The sequence below is a fragment of the Alligator mississippiensis genome, chromosome 6 (genome assembly GCF_030867095.1).
Source record: "Alligator mississippiensis isolate rAllMis1 chromosome 6, rAllMis1, whole genome shotgun sequence".
In the NCBI taxonomy this organism is placed as follows: domain Eukaryota; kingdom Metazoa; phylum Chordata; order Crocodylia; family Alligatoridae; genus Alligator; species Alligator mississippiensis.
Window position 1 is genome coordinate 34919315 of NC_081829.1, and position 20547 is coordinate 34939861.

Sequence of the window (20547 nt, forward strand, 5' to 3'; positions counted from 1 at the left end):
GGGTGTTTCTCTAGCCTCTGTAAATCTTCCTCTGTCTCTTTTCTTAAAATAGTGAATTCTAATATATCAGGAATCCTTACATCAAATGTTGTACAAATACTTTCCTGTTTTTTTCAGTATGAAAACATATTGGACAGCAGTTCATTTTTTGTACCAGAAAGTGCTTTGAGCTATTTTCTTTGTTTTATATTAACTTCCTTTTTTCTCTGCAGTAGTTTACTCTATGCTGAGATACCCCTGTATTGATGCTTTTAGAAGTGCTTGCACTGAATTTAGAAAGGTTTCTTTTCTTTTAAGGCTTTGAATAATCTGACTGAGATAATCCAGTTTCAAATTGTGTTTGCAGAAAGGTACTGAGATATCTGTGTGTTTGCTTTTCGTTTTGTTTCTTTTCTTTTTCTTTCTTTCTTACGACGCCTTCCCACCGCTGCCCGTCATCCCAGCGGTACCCGGCGAGCTGGCCAAGTGGCCCAACACGCTGCTCAGGCTCCCGGTGCCCCCCAGCAGCAATACGGGCTGCCCTTTTGGCACCCTGCCCCGCAAGGACCTCTACATGTGGGTGGTGCGCACCCGGCACGCCCAGGTGCTGGCCGGCTGCCCTGACACCGTGTGGCAGCAGCGCCTGGCGCGGCCTGGGACCCCAGCGTGGCGCACGCTGTATAAGGTGCCCACCGCCAAGAAGACTGGCGACCTGCAGTGGCGGCTCGTGCACGGCATCCTGGCCACTGGCACCTTTGTTCGCCACCTGGACCCGGCGGCCTCGGCGGCCTGCCCCTTTTGCCCGGGGGTGCTGGACGAGGACATTTTCCACATGTTCCTTGACTGCCCCCGGCTGCAGCCGCTCTTTGCCACCCTGTGCGCGCTGCTTTGGGCGCTGGGCCGGGACTTCTCTGAGGACGTCTACATCCACTCCTTCCCCTACTGGGCAGCGGAGAGGGCCGTGGTCAGCCTGGCCAACTTCCTGCCGGGCCAGGCCAAGATGGCCACCCTGAAGAGCCGGCGAAACCGACTCGCCGGGACCAGGATGGTCGACGCCCTGCAGCTCTTCCGCCTGCTGGTGCAGGCCCGCCTCTCACTCAAGTTTGAGCACGCGGTCCTGCGGCGGACAGCACCCACCTTCGAGGAACGCTGGGCCCTTGAGGGGGCACTCTGCCGAGTCGAGGCAGGGCACCTGCTCCTCGCCCTGTAACACCCCCGGCTGCTCAAGCTGCGGCAATGTGTCCAGTGGGCTGAGGCCTTGGTCTTTGCTTCGTGCGGGTCAAGCCCTGAGGCCCCCCATGGGTGTCCCCGCTGGCAGAAATGTAAATATGTAAATAGTCCTTTGGCTCACTATGGTTTTCTAGTCTAGAGTGTACGGGCAGGCCTTGCAGGCCATGAGCCCAGGACCATGTCCGTGAGGCCCAGGTGTTCGGGCCAACCTGTACATACTCTTTACTGGCCCCGATTTGTCACCCTCCCTGGAATAAACGCCTCTTAAAAGTCAAAGCTTCTTTCTTTCTTTCTTTCTTTCTTTCTTTCTTTCTTTCTTTCTTTCTTTCTTTCTAAAACTATCCCCAGCCTCTAGGGCCACCTCTAAGAGACTCTATAAATCAAGTGGCAGGAGAAGAAGCTTTTTAAGATGAAATATTTTTAGTGATTTCTTTCCCAAGAGGATGTATCATTAAGGCATCTGTATAGAGATGTTCAGAAATCTCAAAGCATAGCCAGTTATCTCTGCTTTTCTAGTGGCCAGTGTGGGAGGAAGCATTTGAAAATAGCTACAGGCAGTCCTCGCACATACGGTGGGTTACATTCCTGGAAAAGTCGAAATGATGTAAGTCGAATCTGATTTTCCCATAGAAACAATGTTATAATAGGGAGTTATGTTCCTGACCCAAGGGCCTGATGCCCAACTTTTTACAGAAATGACCATAAGCACCATATTTAAATAAACTATTTAATCAACTATAAATATACACTGTACAGGACAAAGCTTTCTAAAATATACTGTATATAAATTGATTAAACAGGAAAATACAGTAACTGGTTGCATAAAATTGTATTTAATCAGAAGGTGAAGGAACAGCATCAGCGTCATGGAATTCAGAAGGGCTTCTTTGGGGAGATTTTTGGGGAGACTTAGGGCCACTTGATGTTTTTTTGAGAAACTGATCCAGGGATGTTTGTTTTGCTACCCTTTTTTTCTCATTGTAAATTTCCCTGTAGCACTGTAAGTGCAAGGATCCAGCGCTGTAAGTAATAACATGGGTGTAAATGGCGTAGTGCCACAAGTGCAAATTGCTGTAAGTTAAAACACCATAAGTTGAGGACTGCCTGCTCACCGATCTGGAAATTCTTCCTAGATAGCTTGCACTAATGGCTTAGGTTAAACTGTTCTACAATTTTATTTTGTGTATGTGAGTCTTGCTGTCCACATCTTCCTGTTTAATGGCTATAGAAAGCCCTAAGACACTCTTCACAGGCATTTCTGATTATTTGGAAAGTGGAGGTTCCAGGAAGCCCTGAAAAACCTAAAATCAGATATTTTTCAGATTGCTAAAGAAGAAAGATGTGAGCTTTAATGTCTGTGCTGAACAAGTATTGATCCTCTGAGGAGGGAGTACTAATATCAGTTGTACAAGGTGACTAGTTGACTGAATTTTGCTGCTTGGGTGGTATTTGCTAGAAGAAGGTTGCTCTTCGGATTTCATTAGCTTGATAAATCAAGTTGCTACTAGCATCACTCAGAAACATCTTACTGGAATCAGATTACTACTTGGTGCATTCACATTGTGTTTTAATGGAAGTTAAGTGTTTGGAAGGCAATTTTATTGTTTGCAGTCATGCCTGAGTAGAGAAAAATAGCTAATTTATCCTTAATGACTAGATGGGACATAATTGGAAGTGAGTCTCCAAGTACATAATACGCATATTAATTATGATCATGAACTGGCCATCAGGAAGATGCTTGTCATTTGGATCCTCGTATTACTGGTAAACATCATTACTTTTCTAATGAGCCATAATGGGAATTGTTGTGAAGGATGTAGTCCCTGAAAGTGTTTCTGCTCTCTGAAGTTCTGTAGCTGATGCAGTCTAATCAGAGAAACTGAGATATAGACAAACCTAATAAGCTGCCCAGATCTCTCCTGTCAGGGTGGAATTGTGAGGTGATACAGTATTGTTAAGTGGCTTGTTGTGCTTGGGGGAAAGGTGGCCTAATGGATAGGGGATAGGACTACAAATAAGAGAACCTGAATTTGCACTGTAGTGCTTCTTGTTTACTGCATGATCTTGGACAAATTAACTTATTCTCCCCATCTGTAAAATAAGAACAGTGTAAAGTGGAGAGAATAACATTTGTCAGATGTAGATCTTGGGAACAAAGCCTTATAGAGGTGTCACAGTACCTCAGTATCCTAGGGCTTTTGCCCTAGGATAGTTTTCTATTGTACTAAATCAAATATACCCCTCTGTACTTTCCACCTTAAAAAGGAAAAGAATGTGGGGGAAAGAAGAAACTTTAAAACAGCACCTGACATACCAACAGTGTAAAATTGCAAGCAACAGAACTGTCCATCGTTCTACTTGCTTCAGAGCAAAAACACAGTTATGTAAAGTGAGCTGTTGTATATGTAGCACATTTAAATAAGCAAAACATTATTAGCATAGTGCTGCAGTAACTTCTGTCAAATGTACTGGCAGTCTTCATAGGGCACATAGGAAGCCAGGCCTGAAACTTCAGACAGCTAACTGACTTGCACAAAAGTTGTTTATGCACCACAATGGATTGCCTCATTCAGCTATCCATTTGTGACCTTATCTGGCTGCAAGAGAGAAATAACCACAGACAAAAAGTTTATCCTGGTTGAAGCAACTTTTTTCTTTGTTTTTGTTTTTTTATTAATGCAAGCACATCCAGTCAAACACGGAATATCCTGCTTTATGGTACAGCTTTTTATATTCAGCAATTGAGTTCAGAATTGCAAAAACACAGTATTTAAGAAATGTATCAAACTGAAGGAAGAAAAAAAAAAAAGAAACCCATGTTGACATTGCATTGATTTCAAGTATATACTAGGACTGATTGACCAGTGAAGTGCACATTCATGTGAAAGCTTTTTTTAATACATGTACAGAAAGTGTTCTAAAATTGCATTTCAAATATATATTTCTTAAATTTTAAGCATCCCTTTTTTAAATTTCAGTTACATAAACAAAGCTGATATACAATCTCCTTTATAGTGTCTGACAATGTTTCTAGCTAGAACATCTCTGAAAGTGCAAAACACTGTAATAATACAGTATAAATAGTCTTACTTTAATCCAGGGCTGAGATTCAGTATTTCAGCCCAGGAAAATTAGCAGCAGATCACAAGAAACATAGCTATCCTCTTTCTTTCTCTGGGCTCTTTTTGTTAACAATGAGCATTTCTACTTCCTCCTTCTACTTTATTTAATTTGTTTTATGGCATCTATTTAATTTTTCCCCTTTATAATTTCAGTCCTATGGAAAGAGCAAAATGCTGGCTGCCTTTGTCCCCCTGCCTTTACACCGTGCAGGTGTATTGGTTTCTCATAAGTACAAATGAGAAGGAAGCAGAGGTTTCCCTGCACGAATCCACCCAGGACCAGTACTGCAAGCACTTGTTGCTAAGTGAATGCACGTTACATGAAGTAAATAGGACTGTTCATGGTTACAGAAGCATAACCTGAAATTTTGGCACCCTCGGTGGGGTGGGGGGAGTAGGGAGCAAATGCTTACCTCCTCACACAGGGATTGTTGCAGTAAAGTGCCAGGGCAGCAGCAGCATGCACCATCTTAGCTTTTCCGAACACATGCTGCTGTGAGGGGGTGGTGGCGTTGGCTCCCTGGATGTGGCCGTTGTGGTGACCTTTCTGAATTGTTTGCTGGGGTTAGTCCCACTTGTCCATCCTATGTTATGGTACTGTACAGTTGTAAGAGCTTGATTAGAAATCTTTGCATGACTGGACCAGATAAAGTTGCCTAACTAGTCTTGTATCCTGTTTCTGACACTGGCCAGCCAGTGATAAAGCAAAAGAAAATTATCCTACTTAAAGTCAAATAAACTGTTCATACACAAAGCTTCTCCCAGGTTCCCCTGTTTGAAATTGGTTTATGTCCTGGCATTTGAAGGCTTCTGTTATTCCAAGCTTCTGATAGCTTTGGAAAACAAATCCTTTCTAATATAATTGTCTTAATGGTCTCATTATATATAAATATTCAACCCTCAGGCTTAAAGAGATCAATTGTTAGAAAGGAGAATGAATGGTCATTCATGGGTAATAGTAAATTCATTGAACAAAATAGTTTTTAATCTGAGCCTGAATGCTTTCTCTCCTCTGATTTAGAAATCAAGGGAATTGGTGGGGAAGAAAGTCCCAAAATGAGTTATTTTTTCCTGAAAGCAAATAGCCTGAATCTTAATATGAGCATCTGAAATAGGCTCATGATTGTTGCCAAATAAGCCATAAACTCAAAAACAGTTAAAAGGAGAAATTAGAAATTGCAAGCACCATTGGTTTACAAATCCATCTCTAATTCTGACACTGACTTGGGTTTAAAGGCTTGATCTAATATGTGTAATTGTGTTTTTTCAGTTAGTTGCCATGAGTTCTGGCCCAAACATAGAGCGGCTACTTTAATAAATGCCAGAATAATCTGCTCTACGAGGTTCTCTTTGTCTTACTATTGAGTCTGTCGTTTAGGCTAGCATTTTCAGAGCAACCTAGGCAATAAGGTAAAATTCTTCAAATTCAGGACACGTGGAGTGTCCAACACCTTAAGCTTCTTTGAAAATCCTAGCCTTAAGCTGCAGATTTGGCTTCCCTGTTCACTACTTTCCCTATCATATTTATAAATTAGTTTCCAAAAGTTTTTGAAAAAGACACATTACATTTGTTTTGTAGAGATGATCTAGTTTATACAGCCTTCTTTGTTTAAAAAATAAAATGTAAACTATTCTGGCAGCCTGAACTCAAAGGATAGTTCCCAGAAGTGTTAAAAACTTGACAGACAAGCACACACGCATACGCGTACACACTAGCATTTATCTCATCAATCTCTTCAAATCACATAACAAAAATATGTTTTGCTGCACCCTCATTGTTATAGGCAGGTATACTCTAGTTCATGTGCCGTAGCTTCCTGTTTATTTACAAAGTACTTTGTAGCTGGTTTTTAGACATCCACATCTTTATTTAGATTTATTCCAGCCTAGAATAGCAGAAGGTACACTAGACAATTTCAGTACCTTATAAGGCACTATTTTCTGATGTAAGGGAGGAACACCCTCGCTGCAGATGTCTAAGGGCTTGGTCCTATAAGTACTACCTTGAGCATGCGAGTAGTCCCACTCACTTGAAGAGACCCTTTGCCTTTTCCCTTTAACTCCTCCCATGCTTAAATGGAAGAAGATGTAGTAAGTATCTTGCAGGGCTATGGTCATAAAGGGTTTTAAACCTGTACAGTCTTTTTGGTTGTTGTCATGTGGGGGCAGGGTGGGTATGTGTTGTGGCTTTATTTATTTAATTAAGTAATTCTTTTTTAGGTGGATGTAATTAAAAATAAAGATTTGGATGTCATTGAATAAGAATTCACCATGGATACCATCTCTGATAACAGGGCCCTGCCCTTTAGTTTAAAATAAAAACCCCAAAATCCTTCACTTAAGTGCCTTAAAAATGTGGTAACTATTTCACATGGCAACCTTATTTCATAAAAGGTACTGTATATACAAAACTAGACCTCAGCCAGTGAGGTCTTGCTTATCTCAACCCCAGTCTTTCAGGATTTAAAAAGAAGTTTCTTTCTCTGTGCTTAAGAGTCTGCAGACTGGATCCAGGAATCTCAGGCCCTGTTAAGCAGAGTTGTTCTAAAAATAAAAGAAAGAAAAATCTCATGAATTATAGTGCTTCCACCTTCCACTAAAACATGACAGATTGTATTCTTTTGGGGAAGGCATCCATATTAGACACAATGCTTGACAGTCAGATTCTTTCTTCCAGGGCCAGATTGTCAGCAGGTATGAGCATCTTTGGCATTCACAGAGGTGCTGATTTTTATATCCTAGAGAGCCTGGCCCTATCAACAGTATCCTGAAGAATGAATGGCTTCTAGTGAATAATACACTTTCCATAATCTACTCTCTTCAACATCCTACCTAGTGCCTGGAGGGTAGGACTCTTTTCCATGCTTTTCCTCCAGATGTAGCAACCTGCTATACTCAAGCAAGCTTTTCCCAAGCACTGCACCATTATGCTCTTCCCTGGCTTAATATCTTCAGCTACTATTATAGCTATTATAGCTTTAACTTAGCTGTTGGAGGGCACATCCACATGTGCAATTATGGCACCTGAATAAACTGCGGAGCTTATTGCTTCAGAGTTAATCACTCATGATCAAATGGCATGCCTGGGAGCAATAACTCCAGAGCAATAAGCTCTGTAGGTTATTCGGGCAAAGTTCGTAGGGAGTTTTGAGGGTCGGCCTGCCAGCCCAGGGCTGCTCTCTGCAGCTCAGTGTGCTGCAGAGTGGCTGGCTGGGGTACAAGGGAACTTCTGTGTAGGGCTAGCCAGAAGGCAGGTCCTGCACTGAAGCACGTACCTTCATGCCTCAGCCAGCGGGACAGCATCTACATGTGTGCTCCTGCAGAGCTTTTACTCCACAGCAGGACAGTACTTGTATTTACGAGTACTGTCCTGCTGTGGAGTAAATGAGTTTACTCCAGCCTAACAGGGGTGCATGTGTAAACACTGAGATGCTTACTGGGCAGCTAGTTTGTCAACTGTAGTAAACATCTCATGTAGATGCACCTAGAAGGGACTTGATTATTCTCCTCAATGGCCCTCAACTTTGTCAGGGTCTCTCTCCTTCAGGTATTGAAGGTTCCAAAACTAAGGTCCACATTCTATCCCAGCTACTAGGTATGTGAGTGGACTTATGCATGATTCTATTTGACCTTGCTTAGCTGTCTGAAAAAACCTTTAATACAAAAGATGCACAAGTCTTTCTCTTTCTTCTTGTGTTTTTGTAACCAGGCCTTAACATCGGGTGTTGAAATGTTACAAACATAGAAGCTTTAATGGATGGTTGGGGATTTGAACATGGTGGAATAGAAGAGACGCAGAATGAATGGAATTCTGGTCCAAAATATTCCAGATCACCTGCAGTCTTGAATCTCAATTGCAGTGTGTGATGCCCACTGCTTTACAGACCAACTGCTTGAGTTGTGTATACAAATAAAAGGGGAAAATCTGGAAGCTGTTTCCATCCATTCTCAGGATATAGATCTGGGTTTGCATTAACAGAGTACACAAAATGAGTATACTCAAAAGGAGGAACATGTGCACTTGTGTGTGTGCGTGCATGTATGCAGGGAGAAGGCTAGCATTTTGAGAAGGCTTCATACCTGAGTGTCTTCCAGCTGTCTTTTTCCATGTGATTTTCAGGACCTTCACTTTCAAAAGATGCTATGAACAGAGCTAGATTATAAAAGAAAATAATCAGGTATAGGCATTCTACCTTTTTATATTTTGTTTTTTAATAATTGTGGATAAGTGAAATAGCATTATTGGCAATACTGAAGTTTGAGTAACCCTGGGGCAGTATGCCTTTATGAGGGCTTTGGTCATGCAAACTTATCAGGACTGCCTTGTCAGACCCTGACTTAAAGAGCTCTTTCAGCACAGAGATCAAGAGGCACAACTTCATCTTTTACATTAGCCTTTTTTTTTTTTCTCGTGCTCATTTTTTATGTCCGTGTATCAACAGGCAGAAAGAGCTTGTATAACCTTTAGTAAAGATTGAAAGATTTTTTTTTTACCTTCTTCACTGTAAATGGGTGCTGTGAGTAGATAACTCTGGATCTTTTTGTCCTTTTCAAAAGGACACTCAACCTGTTTCCATGTCATGAAATCATGAATCTGTCTTGAAATGTCCCAAAATTTCTGCAGAGGTAATAAAGAGAATATTATAAAATAAATATATCTTTGCCCTTCTTTCAGATACAAGCTCTCTTGTGTGTGCACACACATTGCACTTACCAGTACCTCTACATTGCCTCCCTCCCCCGCCCCCATTAATCTCCTTTTTCAGTCCCTATCCTTTTGTACTACTCCTTTCTTCTACTTTCACTTAAGCATCTTCCTTAGGCTTGGTACAGTTTCTACCCCTCTTTGTCAAACACTAACTAACTCTCTTCTTTCATATTCTACTCTCTTAGTTTCCTGCCTCCCCACCCCTTTCTTCATCTACAGTTGCCTATTAATTTTTCACTTGAGCTGTTAGCCTGTTTCTGTCTTTTTGTTTCTGTTAGCTCGTGATTAGAACCAATCAAAAAATATTTTACTGGGTGTATTTCTGGAAAAACAAGTGTGTTCCCCCCTTCCCTCTCTCCCCCCCCCCCCCAAAAAAAGGGTGGCCACCCATCTTATGTTTTCATTGTTTACCTATTGGAGCATACAGTAAACTCTTCTTTTAGCACCTTAAACTTTCTTCAACACCTCTTAAATACTGCTTGAAACAATGGAAAACATTGACAAAAGGCTCCCTTCCTCCCTTCCCTAATTTTCTGGGGTTTGTTTATTTTAAATAAATCTTCCAATAAAATCTCTGGACACTTGAGATTAGTATTGTCAAAGAATTTTAGCTTAGCCAAAAATGCGATGTCCACTCAAGTTTTCAAGGAATTTTCAATCAACCTTAAGTATAATTTTTTTCCTGCTTCAGTGTTTCAGAAACAGTCTTTCATTTTATGCTGCAATGGGCTTAAGAAACAAACTAACTCTGCTTTTATGATTATGTATATAATAACATGTACTGTTCAGTCAAGCAGAAAGGGAATATCCAAATCTGGTTCAAACTTTGCTGTGTAAACACATTTGTAGATCAAGTGGGGGGAATTAGAAGTCAAATACTGCACGCACAGGATACAAGAGTAAATTGGCTTTCAGGAGGCCAGTGTTATTTCCATTAAAATTCTGTGAGAAAACCAGCCCAGCTTAGTTTTGTAAACCAATATGTATTTTTTGATTGCCTTTGTTTTTAATTTCTTGTTCAGAGAGGCAGTATCTAATTGAGGAAAATAAAATAAACTCTTCTGTCTCCCTATTTCTGCATATTGAGATTTCTTCTTGCTGTTTTCTTGTTCAGACAAAGCTAGGCCTTGAGAATTATCTAATGTATTAAAGAAGCATTTTCAAGCTACAGCAATATCTCCTTTTGGCTTAGAAATTGGTGGAAACTGTACAGTTGCAGAGAGACATTTTTTGGTATTGATTAGAAACAACAGCCTCCCCTACTGTGTGCGAATGTTTTCCCTGATTTTTGTTGTTGCTGTAAGCCTTCTTAATGCAGGGCAGGTAGAAGCTCCTGGTTTAACTCCTTGCTTGTTTCAGTGAATTGTATTGTGAGAATTGGACTTCCCTCTTGCTGCCATTTAAAGCTGTTTATCACAGCTGCTGCACTTGTCCATTGTAGTCTCTTCCATATATTTAGCAATTCCGTTTGAGGAGGAAATACCTAGGGGCTCTGACATTCACTTAGCTTTAAAACTCCCCCCTCCCTCCTCTATCTGACATTTGACAATAGTTCAATAGCATTACAGTTACTATACTTTGCCACCCACACTCAGCCCTTTCAGACTCTGAATGTCTTAACATCACCACTATTGCTGAAAGAATACAGACTCGGCATCATTAGCTTTCTATTTCAGTTTTTCAACAAGTCAGGCTATCTTCTGCAGTTCTTCTGTAGCAACCTGATGACTGCACAGATGGTCAGAAATGAACCCAGAATTTAAAATGTGCCCTTCCCAGTCCCCCATATGCTTGTAGGACGTACCGTGCCTTTCATAAAAGAGAGTGGCCACTCATCTTATGTTTTCATTGTTTACTTATTGGAGCATACAGTAAACTCTTCTTTTAGCAGTATAAACTTTCTTCAACCCTCTTAACTATCGCATGCTAGCTGCATTTGGTGATTGAACACAGCACCCCACTTGAAAGCAATGGAATTTGTGCAGGCAAGCCCTTGTGAGTAGCTTTGAAGGCTTAGGACTGCATTTCCTTAAATCCACACATTCTGTTATCAGTCAGGCTCTGATGCCAAGCTGATCCCGTCACTCAGTTGCATTGTGTCTCTTTTACTGGAGCTGAGGTAACACTGAAGGAGCAACATCACATTTTAGGCCCAACCACAGTTTTAAAAATGGTCTAAAAACAGTTCTCTACTTCTCTAGGTATTTCAAGAGGGTTCATGTCAAGTCCAGAGAAATTACCTGTCTTCAGTAAGCCAGACTTCTCCCTGGGTGAGCAATTTGGTGACCTAGTAAGAATCTGCCTGTACCAGAATCTTTGTATATACACTAATGTAAAACTCATCTACTCTAAGCCAAATAACTTGTGGGGGTTTTTTTTTGGTCCTACTCCCAGGGAGGGGAGAAGCTTGTTTCTGCTACAAAACTTCCCATTCAACTTTCAGAATAATAAAAGAAAGCTGACTTGGATTTTGAAAGCATAGAAGCCACAGAATCCATCAGGTCTGCTTTTATGCTTTGGTGATGTATTGTTCCTTATAGCATATACTTTCTTTACATTTTCTACCCTGCCTTTTTAAAATAATTGTTTGGGCCTCCTAATTCAATATCTTCATGTATTGTAACTATTTTTTTTTTTTTTTTTACTTTTAAGGCTCTCTGGCACCTTGCTCTCTCGTTGTCCAACAAGAACCTTCCTTAAAAGACTTTCCTTTTCTATTTGTAGTTGTATTCATGTTAGCATTTCCATCTCATGAAATACAACGAAATCTCCTCTGCTGAAATCCTGTATTTCCCACTGAACATTATTGCATATATGCTCTATTAAATGACCTACTTGATTATATGCTTTCTAGACTTGTGTGAATTTTGCTTTGTTTCTTTCATAGAGACTAGCAATTTATTTTTAGTGTTAAAATGTGCTGAAATGTTCATTTAACATTTGAAAACAAAATGGGCAACTTTATGTAAGTTTTTAGTGGTGATAAATCTGCCATCTAGATGTGCTAGATACAGTCTCCACTGCTGCAGTATACTTACAGAATAAGTCTAAACCTCATTATTTTTTACCCTGCATGCCCAAGACAATGATTTTAACTTTGCATATAGATGACAATCTGGTTGAATAATTTAGGGGTTCGACAACTATACTGAGCTATAGGGATCCTGACTTAATTTGGAATGCTTAAAAAATGTGCAATGTACAGCATTTGATTAATGTATTATATTATTTTATGACAACACAGCCTCACCTTGAAGTTTATCTGTCCATTGGCCAAGCGATTTGTGTGTATCTTGTGCAGAAAGTAAATATCTTTTATGAACAGGTTGAAAACTGGAATGACAATTTTCTCCCGATTGCTATTGGCAGTTTGTGACCTTTGTGCTGCTCCTTGCAGGGCTGTTCGATAATTACAGAAGTTGCTAGATGGATCCATGTGATGCTGTTCCGTTTAAACAAACCAAAACAACAGAAAAGTGACAAACTGATGGTGAAAATGCTCACAGGTACCAATGCTCTGACTAGGTCAATGGAGAAAAAAAATCGGGGATTATCAGTGTTTGCTTCTATTTTATTACTTTTCAGGTTCCATTCTTAATCAGTTAAGATGGGCTCAAGCAATAAAAGGGGTTTGGATCCATACTTTCCCTAAATGCAGAGTTTATAGAATTTATTGCATGTCTAGTAAATAACTTTCAGTTGCTTATAGGAAAACAAGAAACTGCCTTTAGAAAAGGCTGATCAAAATTTCTGTCCATTACGAATCTTGCTTTGAAGTTGTTAATAAAATGTAACGGGGCTGTCCAACTGGAAACCTGTCAATCATGTGTGGCCCATGAAGGATTAAATTGTGGCCCTAGGGCTCCCACCCAGCCACTGCTCTGACTGCAGCAGCAGCTGGGGGCTCCAGGCTCCCTCTGTCTCCAGCTTCCCCTTCTTGCCCTGCAGGGGGCAGGTGGTCCAGCACAGCCTTCAATGCCAGTAGACCCCAAAACCTAGAGTGCCTGAGTAATGCAGCATCAAGAGAGCTTGCTTCAGGGAAGCTACGGGTGAGTCAGGGTACCCAGGCAGATGGTACTGCAGAATGGGTGCCTCGGTGCAAGCAGGAAGCTGTGTAGGTGGGGGAGGGCTGCGGCACCCTGGTACTTGGTGCAGCAGCAGGGGCTGGGCAAGCTCCAGCCCCTGGATCCATGTCCTCCATGGCTGCAGCCACTGCTAGTGTGGCCTGAGGGCCATGTGGCCCCTTGCCACTTCAAATTTGGACAGCCCTGAGCTGTAGTATTATTTCAAATCTCCACTAGATGGAGCACTTTAGTTAGGGATAAGGATGGGGGCGGGATTGGAAGGAAAAAAAAGACCAGGGGTGCTGTATATGTCCAGGGAAGCTGCCCAACATGCTGTAATTATAGTACTTGTTCGAAGAGCGTTAGTTAAAGCCCCCCTGTCGCCATTTTGAATTGTGTGGACTCTGATGCACAGGACACTGCAGGTGCTTTAGAGTGACTCTTGGAGCCGCCCTAATTAAAGTGCCCCCCCAGCCCTGGAGCACATGGAATGAGGCCTTAGCTTTTTCACAGGGGGAGGTGAGGAAAATGCTCGCTTTAAAGAGGAATGCCAAAAGAACATCCTTTGAATTGAATCTTAAACCACTTTGAGGTAAACTTTTCCAACACACAATTTATTTCCTATTTTTTCCACAATAGGGAGATATTTTCAAAACAGAGTAAATGGGAAGTGTTTTTCTGCCAGCCTCAATGTACACAGTGAGGACCCTTAATGTATAAGTGCCTGCTTCATATCTGTTACATATGCTGCACCCCAGCCTGTGCTGTTGGCATTGTTACATGTCGCTTGTTTAAATAGGATATTAATCTTACATATACTCACCTCTAAGACGTCAAATTTGGCTGTTTTGACCTTGGACCAAGTTTTCTTTAGTCTTGCCACAGGACTCAAGTTCATTCCAGCTAAAAGGACAGGAGAGAGGCAAAAAAAAAAGAAAAAGAAAAGAAAAACAAAAAAAAGATAAAACCTAAATTCAAAGGCTGGGTTTCTTCCCCACTAAGTGTCAAAATGCACTTAAAATGTGCATTTTATACTTTAGAAAGCCATTCAGCTTGACAGCTGAAGCTTGTCAGGCTAACACCCACTGCATTAATCTGTCACCAGTGCATGGTACCACAGGAAGGATATGCATACAGATCCAATGATTTAATTTACGGACTAGATAAACACCTAAGGTCACTTAAGAAGTCAAGTCTAGCGCTCTTGACTTAAAGTCAGCAACAATGCTGAGGACACTCACAGATAATGGCCATCATGGAGTTAAAGTTTCCAATGTTGAAGCACTCTCTTGCCACATCAATGAAAAATTCCACCATTCTTGTCCTTTGCTTTTTTTTCACAACCTGAAACAAAGAAGATCCCATTGAAACTAAGGGAATGATGCATGTTGGATGAGGGGTTATAAGCATTTCCATTTTTCACCAGCTAAGAGTTTTTCTTGAGGCGGTCTTCTGGGTGTTTTTTCAAGATTCCTTTCATTATTAAAAATAGTTATAGTATTTTGGGCTGTTATCATGTGGAAGCATGGAATTCTATGTTTATACATAAGATAAAGCCAGTGTTTTACGGAATCTTGTAAAAGCAAGCTAGACACTATTAAGTAATTTCCTTTCTCTGAAGAAGGGAGAGAGAATGAAGCAGCCACCAGAATGCCAGAAATATGCAAACAGTTCAAGTATCAAAGTAAGAAGAATGCCACGTGGGTATGCTAGAGGGTCTGTATATATTAATTCCAGGGGGAAATATAAAGGAGGTTGGAAGGCAAATGCTACCAAAGTCCAAGTTTTCCCTTTCTAAATCAACAGATTAATCCAAACTCTCTAGATTGATGATAGATGAGGGAAGTGTAATAAGATGCTGACATATAACAATCCTCATTTACTGCAGTGATGCTAGTGGATGAGACTAGACATCCGCACTGCTGATTTACTTATCTTCCGTAAGCAGAGACTGTTCTGCAAGTTGGCTTTACTAATCACTGGTTTATGGTGCGATTGTCCAAGAGCCACTAATACTAACAGATCATTCCATGGTGACTTTTATTATGGGAGCAGTTATTCTGAAGATCAGTGATAATAAGCGAGTCTCCAGAAGCTCCAGCAATGGTACTTTTAGCAGAGGGTCTGTAGATAAAGCAGGTGTGATAACTGAACTATCCTTTTCCCATAAAACCAATTTTTTTTTCAGTTTAGGAGCAAGGCATGCAGAAGGATCTTCCTTGTCCTTGCTGTTCTAAGGACTTGTGGTCATATCCAAAGATGATAAAAGGGAGAAAAGTTGCGCTAATTTATACCAGCTAAAGTAGTTGCCTTAAGCTTTCAGAGGTCTAAGTGCATTCTACTCTGAAATGTTTTCAAAGTGGTAAAATTTTTCTTCCCAGAGTTTTGGGAGCTCTTCCCAGAGCTCTTCCCAGAGCTATAGAAGAGTTGAAAGGTGAACTCACTTGAGAGAGGGGAAATATGTATAGAAAAGGAATTAATGGAAAGCATTTCTTGAATATGTTTCTCTGTATGTTACAGTTCTTAACATAGATCGTCTGTCTGCTTGCCCTGTTTCTTCCCCTTGATCCTTATGCAAGATCCTTAACCTTGTCCTTGTAACAGCACAAGGTATTCTGATGGCAATAACCATGATATCACAGTGCACTGAAAGGACAGTGTGTTTGCAATGTAGAAAAACCTTTGTTTACAGAGGGGCAAATTTGGGAAGACACAGGTGCCGTAAAAACATTCATAAAGTTCTATTCAGTGTAGCATTTGTAAAGTTTTATTTCTTGGCCATGACTGCTGGTAACATAAAAACCACCCAGAAATACATTCTGAACTTTTAAACGTTAAGCATATACCTAACTCTACACATGTAACCTTTCTGACTTCAAAGAGGCTGCTCATATGATTAAAATTGTGCTGGATCTGGTTCCATACATGTAACATCATAATTGTGGTGGGGTTTTTGTCTTTTTGGAATGATTCCTTGGGTATTTTCTTTTCATCCATACTTACCCTACAAATTTCTGTAGCTACCAACATGCTAAGGCAGTTGAACCAGTTGTCATAGGCCTCCAAGTTGTAGGTTTTGGTAACATCACCCCGGCACTGAAAGACAAGAAGCTCTATGTTAATCCTATACTAAATCCTGATGAAGATGACAGTAAATATGTGCTGTTGTTACTAAGTATAAACCCCTATTTCATTTAAAGTAATTAGAAAATCTAAGTGGATGGCTCTGGATTAAGAGGAAAAAGACTTCTTAGAAAATAGCAAGCTGAACATACTTCTTTTTATTCCTCTGAAGATTTGTGAAAGAAGCAGGCATGGATTTATGGTTTGGCCAAATGTGTTTATTTTTTCTATCCCTTTACCTTCCCTCACCAAAACACACATACTGTTGTATGTCCAGACTTCTTAACATCCTTTTTAAAGGTAACAACAAAAGAAAGTTAATAGGAGAGACCATGACATGCTAGCTTTAAGCAACATTTTTCTAAAGGATTCCCTGCCAATAACAAGACCTGGAGCCAGAATTATTGGTTAGTAATGTGAATTATTAATCTTTCCTATCAGCCTGTTCCGGCGGTGTTGGCACTGGGGTGAGTGGCTGGATGCCCGGAGGTCAAGGGGTTGAGGCCACAGCAGAAGTGCTTATGTCACAGCCGTGTCAGATTCAACATATCTGCAAATTCTGCTAAAATACCTCGTCAAAAGGATGAGAAAAGCAAGGATCTTTCCTACCTTTTTGTGTAGAGAACATTGTATAAAGCTTTTTAATCTCTGCATAGTTTTCCTGCTATTGAGGAACCAAGGAATAGGATACATAGAAAGGGCAATTCTGTCTCCATCCTTTTTTGTTTTTTAAATTTCTAATTGTGCCAGTGTTAAAGTATCAGAAAACTTGGGGGAAGAGACAGTCCCTGTCTTTCTCTCAGCTGTTTTGTAGGCCACAAAGGGCCACATGTAACAGAAAGAAACCCACAGTTAGAAGCAGCAAGACTAAGGCTGCAGGATTCTTGTACTGTTTTACTGAATATATGAAACTGCAAGTTGTACCTTCTTGAGCTATAATACTTGTATAAAGAAGTGAGCCCAGTAGGCTACCCTCTCTGCTTGGTGGATGTCATTCTTATGAGTGATGTCCTATATGCTCTGTTCAACATTTAGTTATTCTTTGCCTTTGAACATTGTCTTAGTTTTCAGCCATTTGAATGGAACTAAACATAAGAGAGAGAGCTAATGAACTTGATTGCTTAATCAACTTTGTTGGATTTAACATACTTAAAGTTTCAAAAAGCATGATGTAGTAGTAGCCAGCTCATAAAGTAGTCTGAATAAGTAACAGAATAACATATCCCTTTGGGCACTGAAAATTTGCTAGATTCAGTGCTACCAAATCATCTCATCTTCAGGTAGCTGAAGTGGAACTACCATTGAGTTGTGCTGCCTCCTTGCCTTTAATGGATATTGCATACATATTTGAAGTCTTGAGGCTCTTTACTTTGGCTGTGCTTGATTTCCTCCCCTACACACATACCTTGTGATTATCCAGTGAGTCCATGTGGCTGACAATCTGCATCAGATCCTCAGGGTAAATGTTGCTCACCCTTTCCTGCATTAGAAAGACAGAAGAGATTGTCAGTTGTACACATGCAGATGTTGACAGGGAATTGAGCTGAGGCGTGAAGGCCACTTTGATATTTTCCAATTCTCTTTGTTCTACTTTTTTTGTTTGATCCAGGGAACCAACAAGAAGTGTTGTCTTTTGTTTAGTTGTGACCGTAGGTCTTGTCATGTGCCAACTGGGGACTGGGTAAGAAGTTTTTACTGTGGCTGTGAGGTCTCCTCACCTTCATTCTCTGTCAGTAGAGTTTGAAGAAGAAGATAAACATTTTGGGAGGCTCTGTGGTTGCTTCCATCATAGTTGGGTTATAAAGTTGCCTCTGGATTTTTGGGACATGTATGTTTTCCTCCCTCGTAAACCTATCTACCTGCCCTCATTCATTACTGTCACCATTTAGATGACAGCATTTAATTAGTCTGAAGGCTCCTGTTGAAGACAGAAGCCTAATGCCTGGCCAAGAACACATTCACAGATGGTAAACAAAGTGAACTGATTTAAAAGAGCAACATCAAAATCTCACCAGTTCAATGTGAGTCAGCTGCTGTGCCAAGATGAGAGGGTCACAACACACACTCAGTATGTCCTTCTGAGTTGACTGCGGCTTGTTTTTAAGGATGGTTCCTTTATCAGCAACAGGTTGCCGAAATTTCTCTCTAATCTCTTGGTATTGACTCCGTGCAGAGAGGGTCATCAACAGATTCTGTGTCATCTGGCTAATGATCTTCTTCACAGTTCCATTTTCCTGAGCATAAGAGGGGAGGATCATTGATTAAGAGCCTTTACTTTGGATTAGGGATTTGTATCAACAAGGAATTTCTACCTGAGCTACATAAATACTGCCTAGCATCCTATCTTCTATCCAGTTACCAAAGTTCTTTATCATGTGGTTTCTGAGCTCAGCTCAGGATACCCTAGGCATCTGTGTAGCTTTACTAACATTTTAACCCCCTCCTCCATAACTGTGCTCCCAGTAGCTTGGCTGTCATTGTAGCAGCTCATCTTGGCTCCAAATCCATTTCAAAAGGTTTATTAGTCACTTAGATACAGGAGTAATGAAAGACTGAAAGTCAGCATAATGATTTCTGGTCTCTTTCTCGTTTGACAGAGACAAAGTATTTATTAGACTCGCACACATAACTAATCAAGTCTGGCTGCCCTGAACAGACTCTTGGGAATTCCCAGGCTGGAAGACTCTCCTGCACTGTTCTAGCTTGGCATAATGATTGCTTTCACACCCAACCAGTCAAAAGGAGAAGATGCAAATACTCCATGGTAGAGTTCACTTTCCAGTGCCTGTATCTTGCGGCAGCACCTTCTAAATGCCCCAGCTGCTCTGACCCTTGGCAGTCTCACACAGGAACAGGGCATGCAGTTAATGGTCTTACTTGAAACAAAGGTAATCTAGGATGGATATCATGAAGAGTTTATTAATTATGAAGGTGGCTGACCACTGGAACAAATCAAATTACTTAGAGGTTGTGGAACCTCCATACCTGGAAGTTTTTAAGAACACGTTAAACTAGTAATTTTCAACCATGATGCTGTGGCAGCCTGGGGTGCCATGCTATTCTATAGGGGTGTCATGCATTATTGGCCCTCTAAAATGTGCAAGCACCTACACATGATTCACAAGTTAAATCCAGAGATTTCGCATAGAAATCCACAGTATCAGAAGCATTATGACCTGTTGTAGTCTTTATGAGTTCTTGCAACAGAAGAATTACTCTAGTTTTCTGTAGTCAGGAAAACGGTGAATACTAAGAGCAGGCATTTTTCAAGAGGCTTCCTGGGTCTAACAAGGCTGAGAACCACTAAGTGAGCTAGGCAAATGCTTGGCTAGGATAGTTGAGCCAGAGACAATCCTGCCATGGGCATGGGACTGGAGTAGATGACCTGAGGTACCTTCCAGCCCCATTTTTCTATGGTTAACTAATGTTTCTGATAATGTTCCTTGTTTTCTTCCCTATGCAATTAATCACCTATTTTCCCTGCCTCATTTGCTTGGTACTACGACCATCTAAGGGTTAATGTTGCTGTCATGTGTCTGCAGCCAGAGTTAACTGGATGCATTTCAAAGAACTGAAATAGGTCTGTAGTTATTCAACGATGCCATTAACATGTGATGATGACCAAAACCTATGTAACAGATGTGAGAGACTATGACTACTAAATACTTGTATACAGTATATGATAATTAAGCAATAATGTTGTCAGAATGTTTCTTTACAAAGCAATAATCTGTTTCCAACTGGAATCAAATAAGAAGCTGAAGGCAGCATATCTTATTTTGGTGAAGCAACTGGATTATTGCTAAACAGCAGCTGGTTGAAACTGTTATTGCTATTGTGCTACACGTCTAGAAATATGGGGATAGGGTGTTCTTTAAGAGTCTAATCCCTGTTATGTTGGATTTTATACTGTAAATCCATGCTTTCAGTTATGTCTGACTGACACTTGTGTAAGTGAGAAGGGAATGACACCCCCCCCCCCCTTTGTGAATCATATGGAAACAGGAAATTAAATAGTGGCTAAAGCTACTCTAAATTTAGAGATCACCTATTTTTGCAACTATAGTCAAACTGTCTTCTAGGTTGGTGATTTTGTTTTAGCTTGACTTTTATTTTTTCCCTGTGGTCTTTTTACCCTAAAGTTCTCCCAGCTTGCTTCCAGTGCCATTGAGTACACGACTCACCCTTGCTGATGTCAGAAGTAAATTTGACTCTGAACAGGGCTGTTGCTTAATCCTAAACTCAAATGCATGGTCCTGAATGTTGGAAGAAACTGCATCCTGAAAGATCCTAAACAAGGGTCAGTTAAATCTTAGTAATG

At 40.8% G+C, this 20547-nt stretch overlaps 1 protein-coding gene across 2 annotated transcripts in view; it reads right to left on the reverse strand.

The window, feature by feature from the left end:
- Positions 1 to 3837: 3837 nt before the first annotated feature.
- Positions 3838 to 20547, reverse strand: part of RASGEF1A (RasGEF domain family member 1A) — a 58174-nt gene continuing 41464 nt past the window's right edge. For both annotated transcript variants that reach the window (XM_019497197.2, XM_006276259.4), the window contains exons 5-13: positions 18239 to 18460; positions 17632 to 17706; positions 16107 to 16199; positions 14345 to 14447; positions 13927 to 14006; positions 12290 to 12481; positions 8826 to 8949; positions 8412 to 8484; positions 3838 to 6875 (exon numbers count right to left, since the gene is read on the reverse strand). In XM_019497197.2, coding sequence (XP_019352742.1) covers positions 6851 to 6875; positions 8412 to 8484; positions 8826 to 8949; positions 12290 to 12481; positions 13927 to 14006; positions 14345 to 14447; positions 16107 to 16199; positions 17632 to 17706; positions 18239 to 18460 — 987 coding nt within the window. In that variant the 3' untranslated portion in view covers positions 3838 to 6850. The remainder of the gene's footprint in view (positions 6876 to 8411; positions 8485 to 8825; positions 8950 to 12289; positions 12482 to 13926; positions 14007 to 14344; positions 14448 to 16106; positions 16200 to 17631; positions 17707 to 18238; positions 18461 to 20547) is intronic.